Source organism: Oncorhynchus tshawytscha, linkage group LG32 (assembly GCF_018296145.1).
Source record: "Oncorhynchus tshawytscha isolate Ot180627B linkage group LG32, Otsh_v2.0, whole genome shotgun sequence".
Taxonomy (NCBI): domain Eukaryota; kingdom Metazoa; phylum Chordata; class Actinopteri; order Salmoniformes; family Salmonidae; genus Oncorhynchus; species Oncorhynchus tshawytscha.
In genome coordinates, this window is record NC_056460.1 from 14852910 (window position 1) to 14866991 (window position 14082).

The 14082-nt window shown below is 42.1% G+C and overlaps 1 protein-coding gene across 16 annotated transcripts in view; it reads right to left on the reverse strand.

Moving 5' to 3' along the window:
* Positions 1 to 23: 23 nt before the first annotated feature.
* Positions 24 to 14082, reverse strand: part of LOC112235427 (regulating synaptic membrane exocytosis protein 1-like) — a 64451-nt gene continuing 50392 nt past the window's right edge. For all 16 annotated transcript variants that reach the window (XM_042310686.1, XM_042310697.1, XM_042310683.1 and 13 more), the window contains 6 exons: positions 6814 to 7031; positions 5035 to 5179; positions 4592 to 4707; positions 3475 to 3576; positions 3105 to 3244; positions 24 to 2922 (listed from right to left, as the gene is read on the reverse strand). In XM_042310686.1, coding sequence (XP_042166620.1) covers positions 2704 to 2922; positions 3105 to 3244; positions 3475 to 3576; positions 4592 to 4707; positions 5035 to 5179; positions 6814 to 7031 — 940 coding nt within the window. In that variant the 3' untranslated portion in view covers positions 24 to 2703. The remainder of the gene's footprint in view (positions 2923 to 3104; positions 3245 to 3474; positions 3577 to 4591; positions 4708 to 5034; positions 5180 to 6813; positions 7032 to 14082) is intronic.

Below are 14082 nucleotides of genomic sequence, written 5' to 3' on the forward strand. Positions count from 1 at the left end.
ACAACAGCAAGTATGAGGGAGAATTCTTCCACACATTCTTTTTTATTTGTAAATAATAAAAATGAACTCTTTTTTTAAATATAAAACATACTCATCATTTGAGCCACACCTGTTATACCAAACAAGAAATGCTGCAGTGAATACTTTCTTTTTTATCTGATCGTTTTCTTTTGTAGTTGTTGTTTCAGTGGAACACATAAATTGTAAACAATCAGCATTTTTTTTCTCTCCTAATAATACTGACAAAATAAAAAAATAACTCACTAAACATGAAACAAAAAAATGGACGTTTTTATAAATGGGTTTTTACATGGCTGGGGTCGTAGGTTGTAGGTTTCAAAGCATGGAGAGAGACGTGTAGTGACGACAGCTTTTGCAGATAATATGGCCTGATACCCTAGTACACTCAAGTGTGGCAATTTGGGACTATACCCTGAAGCCTTGTAGTAAAGTAGTGTCCCTTTGTGACTTTCTAAATCCAATCGTAGTCTTAAGGAACTTGACAATGTCGCCGTAATCTGTCTTGGCCCCTTCGTAAATATCACTAAACCGTTTGGTTGGTTGAAAATATATTTACAATATACCTAAATTACTTTTGGTACATTATACTCTAAATAATTTGTGTAACATATGTATCCATATATCTTATTACATCATTATGTTCAACATAACTATACTTTGTATATAAATTGATCTGATTTATACATATTCAACCATGTAGTCTCAGCCCCATAGAGGTAAACTATGTGTACAGTAACTGTAGATTTGAAAGAATGGGCGGTGAGGATTGCTTAGTACGACAGTACAGCACGGGTTCAATAGCTTTAAAAAAAGACATCAACATAATCTCGGTAATCAGTTGGTTTCGAAAAACATTCAGCACCGGAATGAAGGATGTGGACTAGACTTGACTGCAGCTGATCATTTCGAATGTCTTCGTGTGATGTGAATGGCTTCGGTTTCTCTTTATATTTAAGTACGAGCAAACTGTACAAGTGCATGCAACATACAAGCGGGCCTACAGTATGTGGAACGAACACACATCTCTAGTTCAGTTCAATCTTTTTTTTTTCCAGTATCATTTTTGTTTTACAAAATGTGCATGCAGCTTGGAACAGGTCCGAGTCATGCCGAGCCACGGCCCCTTTTGGTGTGGCAGGAGTTAGCGGGCCTGACGAAGGATGAGCATTGGTGCTCCTGTCCGGAAAGGTCAATCTGATTGGTTACTTTTCACATTCACAAAGATGCAGAAGGGAAATTTGAGCAACGGATGTTTTTTGTTTTTCCAAAAAATCGAGACAAAGAAGAAATGAAATGAACCAAATAATTACATTTGCAAGCAGTATTTTTTATATTTTTTTCATTCACTTTTTTTTTCTCAAAAAGTTTAACTTTTGGCCATAAAAAAAAAATCAAGCTTATTTTGCTTACGTTTTTGAATCTCAAAATAATGTAAACTGAAGTTTTGGATAAAACCCCTAAACATGTGCTGGGGTGAGGGGAAGGATGCTCCAGGAAAACAGCTAAAGGAAAGTTCTCGTGATTGTGGACAAAGATCTCTTTTTTTTACAGTGACTTGTTGACACCCTGATGATAGTTCAAAATGAAATGTATAATTCTATTTATTGGTCAACCTCCTTGGAGGTCTAATATACATCTATACAAAGACAACTGGGTTGGACTTTTTGTAGGTGACTAAACGAAGAAAACAACATTGTAATCCCACACTAATCTCATCGTCAAGTGTAAAAATGGTAATTTAAGATGTGACACTGAACAGTCCCCTGCATCTCATTGCAGACACTTTTTTTCTCTATTTCGTATTTTTTCCTTGTGTCTTTTTATTCTTCACCATGCATACATCAGACAACGCATCGTAAACCTCATACTCATCATAAAAACATTTTTTTGTGCCATAAGTAACAAACTGAGAAAAAAAAGTCAAACGTACCAAAGACAAAAACGAGAGAGCGGCTTGGACCAGCCATGGTAAACATATTGAAAACAAAAAATGATATTTTGACAAAGAAGGACCAGTAATGTGAATCCACAAAGTCTAGGCACCAGAAGGAGACCCCTGCTTGCCCGGACCGACCCCACTCAGAAGCACTCTGCCCTGGGAGCCGAAGTGCTGGCAGTCTGTTTGGGGGCCGGATGGGGGCCACTGCGGAGAGGACATTATGGCACCCCCTGAGAGACAAGGAGGATGACACCTCTGTCTTGGGTCCATACATTCCGACGCTAACATACATTTCTTTGTTTATTGATGGTTTGACTAAAAACTACCACCCTGCTTCCTTTCACATTTACATTTCTACTTAGTTTCTTCAATGAATCGAGTGTCTCCTTACCGCTCGACTCCAGTACAGCCTTACCTAGCTTCTGAACATTGTTTATTACCCACAGCCCTAGTTCTTAGATTACAACCGCGAAAAAACGATGACGAATTCATTACAGGAATGAAACACTGAAATCTAACGCTCTCTAAAACAAACAAAGAGATTAAACGATGCCAGGAGTGATTGTCAGATCTCAACAAAGCTTTTTTGTTAATCATTGTGACTCTGTTTCTTGATTGTTGTTGTTCTAGAATAATTTTTGTCCGTTAATCTCTAAGGTGACGTTAATTTGTTTCACAAAGCGGTAGGCTAGCCATAGTCCCATTGGTCCATTAAGATTGGTAGCTGTAGTCCTATTGGTCCACTAGGATCGGGTGCCCGGTGGGCCCGAGGAGCTGTCCAATGACGACTGGGAAGCACGTCGAGTCAGGGAGGCTAGTGTGGGGTCCACTAAGGAGGAGGGTGGGAACAACTTGTACCAGCCAATCACTGTGCTTGTTAAGTCTAGTTCCTCCAATAGGATTTGTGCAACTCCCATGAAGCTTTTGTGGTCCATTCGTCCGTAGTCTCCCCAGACGATCACCTGAAGGAGAAAAAAAGACCCCCAAAAATGTATTGATTAAAACCTTTACAGCTTAAATGGTTAAAGGTTAAAAAAAATAATAATAATAATGGTTTTAATATTATTCAGTCGATGCATTTATTGAATTTTTGAATTAAAAAGTGATTGAACTTTTCTTTATGAAACAAGGCTTTGACCCTCACCTGTAAGACTTTACCCTGTGGGCTCTCCTCGAATTGCAGCGCTTGCTGGTACAGCGGGTCCAGCGTTTTCCGTGCAATCTTGGTTTTCTTTTTGGCTACATACGCTCCATTATTCAACAGATAGACCTTGACGTATGGAGCTGACGAAAGAAAGAAAGAAAGAAGAAACAAGAGGCAGATATGGATACGGATACTCAATTGTGGTTCTAAACATGGTCTGGTCGAATTGTTTTCTCTAGGTGGGCGATTACATGGACCCAGATAAGACTACTCCTGGATTAAAAAGCACTTTCAATGGACTTCGCAGTGAATATGATTTTGTCTCAATGCAGTCCTCCACCCTTAGGTGGCGCTACCACCAGTGTCTCACCAGGGAGGGATTTGGATCCAGGCTTTTGTACAAGGCCCCGAGCTCTGATCACCTCCACCTCCAGCTGACCCTTCTTGTCCATCATTCCGATCTGAATATCACCTGAGAGGAAGAAAAAGTAGAACGAGTTGACCAAAGATGGTGGATAAATGAAGATGTCCCACTCAGGCCGTTCAATATAGATGATTTTTTTTCACAGTTCCGGCTTCCTATATGCACCAATGCGATAGCAGCTGATGTCTCGCCTTCTGTTTTGTCTCTGGTCGACTAAACAGGAACTGGATTGAACCAATCAGAACAGGAAGTAGGCAGGAGATAAGGGGAATGTTCGAGCAGATCACTTGATGGTCACTGTCAGGTTTTGCATTATGGGTAAAATCATTTCCCAAAATCATGTGATCAAAGGTCATGCAGTTTTTGATGAAGACACCTTCAAGTCGCTGCAGTTGCTTCTCACCCAACTGCACCATGCAACCTGCCGTGTTGGAGGCACTATTTGTCAACCAATCATTAGGGTGTTTTTGTTTGATGGAAATGGCCAAAGACATGCCTAAAACAGGAACCAAATTTACCCCGATTCTAAAGTTACAAATGAAAGTGATATTTGAGACCTCTCTCTAAACAATTAATTGTACACATGTTTTGTTTTCAGTTTGATAGTGTGTGATAAAGGGGTATACAAAAGTTCATTTCGACATAAAGATTTTGTTTTTATAAACAATAGCAGCTATGTTGACACTGCCGTGTTGATCTGAGCCTTGCTGTTGGAAAACCACCACAGTGTCTGACTTTTGGCAGATGCACCTCCCCCGACTACAATCGGCTTCGTTAGGCTTACTGCACGAACACACCTAGGGTCACGAAATAGGAAGTAGTAAGAAAAGTGGGCAACAGAGTGTCTCTCAAGAGGGAAGTTGGAAGGATATTGAGTAATGGAGGTAATATGGAGACGGAGGACAGGAAGCGATGTGAATCAATGAAACGGACTTGTGGGAGAAGGGAAGGGTATAGAAATAGCTGAGCAATAAGCTATCAATTGGGGAGGAGTCACAGAGGAACTACGATAGGGCAATAACATGATGAGTAGACAGAACAGAATAGGGGGATATCTACTCACCTATGGCAGGTGTGGCCAGCGTTTGTCTGCCCACCAGCTGGGCAGGACCCAGACCATCCAGGAAGTCGCTGAACTGGTTGCCTGGCTGTCCCAGACGCACCCCACCGAAAAGCAGACTGGAACAGAGGAAGAACACAGTCAATATACAGCTAATTACCGTACATGACTTATGGGTCCTAGGTGAAATTATCTATCCAATTTACTGCAATCATGCTGAAATACTGGGTTGTTTACTTCACAGTGAATGCCAATTCATGTAACATTGGAGAAAAAAAAACCTTTGTACCCATAAACAGAAAGAGGAAGAAAGGGACAAAGAGAAGAGGGGGTAGAGGGAGTAAAAGGAGAGAGACACAGTATACAGGGAGAGATAGCGAGAGAGAGAGAGAAATAAAGAGAGAGATAAATATATATATAGAGAGAGAGAGAGCCTGTATACTGACTTTCCCTCGGAGTTGCAGCTGTTCATGGTGCCGTTGGTGGACTCTTTACTGGACTGTCGACTCATGTTCCTGGTCATCTCTACAGCCATGCCCGTCTCTGTGCTCCTCTGGATGGACGCACCCTTCTCCTTCTTCCCCTTCCCCTCTGGTACCGGAGAGGAAAAAAATAGACACAATGTAGCGGAGAGCTAAAGCTAATGGCTAAGTTAGCACGGCTTATCTACTGTCTTCCTGAGACCTGAAGTGCTATCTTCCAGGCCTTAGTTTATATGGGTCAGTGCTAAACAACAGAACTCTCGAGGATGAACACATTTAGGCCAGAAGGCTTTATTTTGTGGTCCTCTTGAGGAGAACTAGGTGTGGTGCCATGTATTCCTAGCTGCCTCATCGTCGTGATGGGACACAGTGACAGAGCTGGGGAACGGCCACCCATGTTACATCTCAGAGGACAAAGGACACGAAAGAGAAATTGAAAGAGCCGGCAAGTCAAAGTATCCTTTTCTGTCATTGTGTTTTCACAAGTCACAGCTGAACAATGGGTTGGAGAGATGTTTAGAGAGAAAGAACAACATAGTTTGTTGTTTCAAGGTTCCATCCCTTGTCACGTCAACACAACCAACAAGATCCTTCTGTCCTAATACAGACAACGGCGTACTGTACAGTCAATCCTAAAGAACGATACAGTAGTACATGATGATGATACGCAGGTTGATGTTTATTGTTATGAATCTTTCCCTGGAGGCAGAACTGAGCGATTTCCTCTAGAAGGGCCAGCTGCAAAGTCAAAATTGGCTATATTGTAAAAATTCATGATTTTTTGTGTTTTTTTTGTCTTAATTTAAGGTTAGCAGTGTGGTTAAGCTTAGACTTAGGCTTAAAATCTGATTTCATGGCTTTATGGCTGTGCCAGCTAGTGACCACTCTGCAGAGCTGCCTCTAGAACAAGATTCATGACAAAGAACGCTAACCTTAAATGAATTGTAGTACAGCAAGTATCACCCGTATCAACCATAAAACAAAATTTCTCTCAACCCAACATGAATTCTAGATTTTGTCAGTGAAGAGGGCAACTATCACACAGAACACCAATCGTACTGCTATACTATATAACAATGGGGAGAGAGGAGAGAGGCATGGAGAGACCCCCCCCCGGCCCTAGTTTCCTTTATAATGGCTTTTTATGTCAGCTACAAAGGGGGAGTGCAAAAAAAGAGGAAGAGAGTGCAGTTGGAGCCTTTCAACTACCTCTCTCTCTGCCTCCCTGCTTCCTCTCTCTTTCCCCACCCTCCTGTGAGTCCAGCCAGGCTGAGAAAGATTCCTTCAAGTCCCTCTGACTGAGAGCTTGGCCGCAGCGGGTGTCATCTGGAGTAGAAGCATGTTGTTTTGAAACTCTTTTTAACATGCTTTTTTGTAGGTTGTATTCGTAAGATTGGAATTCCAGCATAAGGACATTTTGGTGCGCAGTCACGTAAACACAAGGTCAAGAGTGATGTGCTTCTCTGTTTTTTGTACTGTCTTATTCAGATGAAAGTGCTATAAGGTAGCTTCAGGTCACTCTTAACCCTAAAAAACACCTGAGAGCTATCATGTCATGGCCAGACTGTCCGTACTGTCTAATTTTTACTGTCTGTAATGTCCAATTGTTAAATGTCTGTCTACCACCGTCTTTCAATGTAAACCGTAAATCAAATCAAAATACCAGAGCCACATTTTCAAACCACAACCATCCCGAGCGTCTCCTTCATTTGGGTGAGGGTCCGTTTTGACCTTTGAACTCACCCGGGCCGACAATCTGCGACGTGCTGCGACTACGTCTGTTGGAGACGATGGAGACCACCCTGGCACTGAGGCTGGAGCGTCTCTTCTTGCCACCCATGCCCACCGTGCCCAGCGCCGTATCCGATTGGCTGCCGTCAGTGCGCTCTGACGGGTAGATCTCACCGCTCACGCTTGTGCTCTTCAGCATGGTCCGGCCCGGCGCCGCACGAACCTGCCGACTAGAGGGAGAAAGAGGCGAGTAAAGTGAAATCTGGAATCACAGTCTTGCGATATGAAATGAGCAGAGGAACTTATAACGTAAGGGGTTACCTTCACTTTAGTGGGTGAAAACACAACAGTCTAATAAACTTCAATAATTAATAAGGTTCTTATACAGTATGATATGAGGCATACAATGATTGGTGAGTGATTGTAATGAGTTTAATGTTGAAACATGATATTGATGATACAAGAAAGCCTGAACAGACTCCAAAAGATCTCAAAACGAAAAAATGATCTCAATGATCTCAAATGATCTCAAATGATCTCAAATTTCCAAATACGCTTCCAAAATCCCAAACAATTCAGCAATACGCCTTGTGTCCAATGTCCATCACTGCTGGACTTTTGTAATGGTCGATAACACTGAAATAGAATTAAAACACATTACAATGTATTATATATATTATCAGTGGAGGCTGGTGGTAGGTGCTATAGGAGGATGGGCTCATTGTAATGGCTGGAATGGAATCAATGGAAGGTATCAAACACTTCAAACATATGGAAACCACATGTTTGACTCCATTCCATTTATTCCACTCCAGTCATTACAATGAGCCCGTCCTCCTATAGCTTTGCCCACCAGCCTCCTCTGATATAAGTATATATATATATATATATATATATATATATATATATATATATATATATATATATATATATATATATATATGTGTGTGTGTGTGTCTCTTTAGTAATATAAATGAGTCTCTCAGTCTCAGCCAATAGCCTTAGCTGTTCAGGCTTCTTCTCCTCAGACAGGCTAACATACAGCAGGGACAGATGACACTCAGTGCTCTGTGGCGCTTTCTAGGGGTTCGGAGGAGCTAGTGCATGTCCATCCCCTCTAAAGGGGTCGGGGTGCTGCAGGAGAGCCCTGCCACACTGCCCCCGTCCCGCATACCCATCGTGGACCCTCTCCAAGTGACCAGGGGGCTAGGGAGGGGTAGCGGGGCCTGGGGCCTCTCCTCAGCCCCGTGGAGGGGGGTGATGAAGGGGCGAGGGCCGGCGGTGGGTTAGGGAGGAGGGTACTCCAGCTCAGAAGAGGTCCAGGGGAGGGTCTGGACAGCGGGAGCACAGGACACATGCCAGGAGGGATCTGAGATACACACTGACGTACAAACACACACGCAGACACAACAACGAAAGTTGACACACACAACAATCACAGACACACAACCACATGCACAACATTAAATCAAGCCAAATAAGCAAGGAGACTATATCACATGTGATGTTGTATGTCAGCACAAATGACCAAACACATTTCCCCACATTGAACAATTAAGCCATACATTGAAATTGAATAATGGGACTGATAGAATATAGCAGCCTCAGAGAGAAGAAGAAGGAGGATTGAGGAAGATGGGAGGAGATGGGAGGAGATAAAGGGACAAGGTAGTGTCCATAACGTCCACACCTCTTCTCATAGGCAGCTAAGTCTCATAATCAAGCACCTCCAAACCGACTTCGGGACAGTCATCAATATACTGTATGCATCCAAGTATCTCCATCAAACACCTCCACATGAACCTGGGGCCTTTCTACTGCGCCGTTTTTCAAAGACTTAACGTTAGCCATCGGGAACGACAAAAGTGTTGCTACTTTTCTCACCAACATTGATGCCCTGAATTTATATTATCAAATCAGTTGGAAAAAGGGATGGGCTACTTTCTGCACATGCCACGCTCAGTGTGAACCACATTGACTTGACACAATGCTGGCCAAACAAGATGTACTGTGCCTTGTATTCACCACACTTGGCGTTTTTTCCTATTTTGTTGCATTACAAACTGTAATTTAAATGAATTTTTATTGGGATATCATGTAATGGACACACACAAAATAGTCCAAATTGGTGAAATGAAAAAGATGACTTGTTTCACAAATCTCAAAAAACAAAAAAACAACTGAAAAGTGATGTGTGTATATGTTTTCACCCCCTCTGCTATGAAGCCTCTAAATAAGATCTGGTGCAACCAATTACGGCGCTGGGAAATGTAGGCGTTCAGCAGTGAACCCCTTTGAATCTGCTGGGGACTTGCGTGCTATTAAGTGATGGATCTGTGACGTGTTTGTAGTTGTCACGGGGAAAGGTCTGATGGATACCTTCATTTGTGAAAAATATATTGAACTTGACGCAGCTAAAGAAAGGAATATTACTCTTCATGAAGAAATAAACAAATCTGACCAAGCGCCTTGAACTGAAGGATTCCATGAGTCTATTGGCATCTTTAAATGCTTCCGGTCAAAACATCCAAGACGATCATAATGGGACCTTCCTGGACTATGATCAATTTCCGCCACTGCACCCCTCTACTACCTTTAACCAGGAAATGGCTGCTCATTGATCGATTCTAGGTGAGCGTTCATGTGTCGGAACCAGAAAGAACAAGAATAATCGTTCTCGGCGCGCCTGCCTCCTTCCCCCCGATGCAGGTCCAGACTTAACACTTTCAAATCGCGTTTAGCCCCTGTACCAGCTGTCTTCTTCCAGGAACTTGGGTGTTCCCTCTATGGCTGTGGATGTCGAATCAAACTTTTATTTGTCACCTGCACCGAATACAACAGGTGTAGGCCTTACCGTGAAATGTTTACTTACAAGCCCTTAACCAACAATGCCGTTCAAGGAATCGATTTAAGAAAATATTTACTAAATAAACTAAAGTAAAAAAAAATATAAAAAGTAACACGCGAAAATGACATAACAATAACGAGGCTATATACAGGTGGTACCGGTACCGAGTCAATGGTTGGGGGTATGGGTTAGTTGAGGTAATTTGTACATGTAGGTATGGGAAAATGACTATGCATAGATAATAAACAGCGAGTAGCATCAGTGTAAAAACAAAGGGGGTTATGTAAATAGTCCAGGTGGCCATTTGATTAATTGTTCAGTAGTCTTATGGCTTGGGGGTAGAAGCTGTTAAGGAGCCTTTTGGACCTAGACTTGTTGCTCCGGTACCGCTTGCCATGCGGTAGAAAAGAGAACAGTCTGTGACTTGGGTGACTAGATTCTTTGGCAATTTTTGTGTTGTGTTGTTGCCTACCCTTACCACCTGGGGGCGGCACGTCAGGAAGTCCAGGATCCAGTTTCAGAGGGAGGTGTTAGGTCCAGGGTCCTTAGCTTAGTGATGAGCTTTGAGGGCACTATGGTGTTGAACGCTGAGCTGTAGTCAATGAATAGCATTCTCACATAGGTGTTCCTTTTGTCCAGGTGGAAAAGGCCAATGTGGAGTGCGATTGAGATTGCGTCATCTGTGGATCTGTTTGGGCTGCATGCGAATTGGAGTGGGTCTAGGGTTTCCAGCATGATAGAGTTGATGTGACCAGCCTTTCAAAGCACTTCATGGTTACTGACGAGAGTGCTACGGGGTGGTAATCATTTAGTCAGGTTACCTTCGCTTTCTTGGGCACAGGGGCTATGGTAGTCAGTTTGAAACATGTACCTCTCCCTAGTCAGTCAATTGGCTGAGCACAGCCTGGACCACCGCGGCTCACCTCCGCTGGGCTGTGCTCTCTGGATCAGAGCTCTGTCCCTTTGGCTGTTGTGGCCTGCACGTAGCCGGCGTCTCAGCAGCCCTCTTTTCAGGTGAGTTATGTGGCCCTGGCCTTGTAATCAGCTTCGAGGCACAGCCGAGGCTGGATCATTCCGGCTATTGTGATAGGGAGTTCGATGGTGAGGCATATGTCTGTACCTGGGGCAAAGACTTTGTGTTTTCCTGGGGCAAAAGTTCAGGATATCACCAGGTTGCTTCTCGTGGCTGTGAGTCAGACTGATACTGTCATGGTTCATGTGGGGTCGAATGGCATTATGAAGGGCAGCTCATAACAGCTGAAGATGGATTTGAAAGAACTGATTGGGTCACTACTTGACACCAACAAATAATATCTGGCCCTCTGCCCTCCCTAAATCATGGCATTGAACGGTTCAGCAGACTTTTAGTCTTCCATAACTGGCTATGAGACAATTGCAGCTCTGTCGGTGTAACACTTATTGACAATTTCGATAGCTTCTGGAAACAAAGCTCGTAGTATAAGGAGGATGGTATCCACCCAAATCATTTGTGTTCCTTGACCCAAGCCCAGCTGATTTAATCACTACCATTGTGTCACTGAGTTGTCATAATGCTCCAGCAAAGGTTGTTGGAAGACACAATGTAAGTAACCTAATGTATGTCCCTCTTACTGTCCTGAATGCCTCTGCTGATCCTACAGCTATTGTATGTAATTACATGCCTATGAATCAGTGTTATATTGTTAGTACTTGGGTTGGTGTCCCCTAACAGGAAGCCCACTCTGTGCAGACCACCCTGCGCTAATATAAAAACCATAGGATGTCTACCTCTGCTAGGCTTCCCAGTAAAGCAAGAAAAACAATCATGCATCCCAGAAAAGTGTTAAAAATACCTACGTTAACATATGTAACTTAAGAAACAAGGTTCATGAAATGAATAATTTGCTTGTAACAGATTACATTCATATTCTGACCATCTCTGAAACTCCCTTAGACAATATCTTTGATGATACAGTGGTAGCAATACATGGTTATAACATCTACAGAAAAGACAGAAATGCCAAAGGTGGAGGTGTGGCTGTTGTTATTCAGAACCACATTCCAGTAATGCTTAGAGAGGATCTCATGTTAAATACTGTTGAAGTAATATGGCTACAGGTTCATCTGCCTCACCTAAAGCCCATTCTGGTGGGAAGCTGCTATAGACCACCAAGTGCTAACAGTCAGTATCTGGATACAGTGTGAAATGCTTGATAATGTATATGATATCAATAGAGAGGTGATTAAAATTTTGACTGGCTTTCATCAAGCTGCCCACTCAAGATAAAGCTTCAAAATGTAACTAGTAACTGCAACCCAGTTCAGGTTATCAATCAAGCTACCAGGGTAGTTACAAACAGCACAGGAATGAAATCATGAACATGTATTGATCACATCTTTACTAATGCTGCAGAAATGTGCTTGAATGCAGTATCCAGATCCATCGTACGTAGTGATCACAATATAGTAGTCATATCTAGGAAAACCAAAGTTCCAAAGGCTGGGCCAAATATAGTGTATAAGAGGTCATACAAGAAGTTTTGTAGTGATTCCTATGTTGGCGATGTAAAGAATATTTGTTGGTCCGTGGTGTGTAATGAGGAGCAATCAGACAACGCACTTGACACATTTATGAAATTGCTTATCCCAGTTACTAATAAGCATGCACCCATTAACAAAATTACTGTAAAACTGTTAAATCCCCATGGATTGATGAGGAATTTAAAAATGGTATGTTTGAGAGGGATGAGGCAAAAGAAATGGCAAATAGGTCTGGCTGTACAGCCAATCTGCAAACGTGCTTCAAATTGAGAAATCATGTGACTAAACTGAATGAAAAGAAGAAAACTACACTATGAAACAAAGATAAATGACATAAAGACAGATAGTAAAAAGCTTTGGATCACCTTAAATGACATTTTGAGCAAAAAAGGCAAACTCTGCTCCATCAGTCATTGAATCAGATGGCTCATTCATCACAAAACCCACTGACATTGCCAACTCCTTTAATGATTTTTTCTTTGGCGAGAATAGAAAATTTAGGCATGACATGCCAGCAACAAATGCTGACACTACACATCCAAGTATATCTGACCAAATTATGAAAGACAAGCATTGTAATTTTGAATTCCGTAAAGTAAGTGTGGAAGAGGTGAAAAAATTATTGTTGTCTATGAACAATGACAAGCCACTGGGATCTGACAACGTGGATGGAAAATTACTGAGGATGATAGTGGACGATATTGCCACCCCTATTTGTTAAATCTTCAATATAAGCCTACTAGAACATGTAAGGCCTGGAGGAAAGCAAAAGTTATTCCCCTACCTAAGGATAGTAAAGCCCCTTTACTGGCTCAAAGCCGAACCAATCAGCCAGTTACCAACCCTTTGGAAACTTTTGGAAAAAATTGTGTTTGACCAGATACAATGTTATTTTACAGTAAACATATTGACAACAGACTTTCAAGCATGCTTCTAGGGAAGGACATTCAACAAGCACAACACTTACATAAATGACTGATGATTGGCTGAGAGAAATTGATAATAAAAACATTGTGGGGTCTGTTTTGTTTGACTTCAGTGCGGCTTTTGACACTAGCGATCATAGTTCATTGCTGGAAAAATGTATGTGTTATGGCTTTACACCCCCTGCTATATATTGGATAAAGAGTTGCCTGCTAACAGAACACAGAGGTTGTTCTATAATGGAAGCCTCTCCAACAAAATCCAGGTAGAATCAGGAATTCCCCAGGGCAGCTGTCTAGGCCCCTTACTTTAAAAAAATGTTTACTAACGACATGCCACTGGCTTTGAGTAAAGCCAGTGTGTCTATGTTGCAGATGACGCAACACTATACATGTCAGCTACCACAGCAACTGAAATGACTGCAACACTTAACAAAGAGCTGCAGTTAATTTCAGAATGGGAGGCAAGGAAAAACTAAAAGCATTGTATTTGGGACAAATCATTCACTAAACCTCGACTAAATCTTGTAATGAATAATGTGGTAATTGAGCAGGTTGAGGAGACTAAACTGCTTGGAGTAACCCTGGATTGTAAACTGTCATGGTCAAAACATATTGATACAATGGTCATAACATTAATAATATGCATGTCAATCTCTACTGGCTCAAAGTGGAGGAGAGATTGACTTCATCACTACTTGTACTTATGAGAGGTATTGACATGTTGAATACCTCTCATGCATACCCCACAAGACATGCCACCAGAGGTCTCTTCACAGTCCCCACGTCCAGAACAGACTATGGGAGGCGCTCAGCACTAAATAGAGCCATGATGCATGACTACTATTCCACCTCAAGTAACTCATGCAAACAGTAAAATTAGATTTAAAAAACAGATAAAAATACACCTTATGAACAGCAGTGACTGTGAAGCAACACAAACATAGGCACGGGCACATGCATACAAACACAAGATAACATACGCACTAT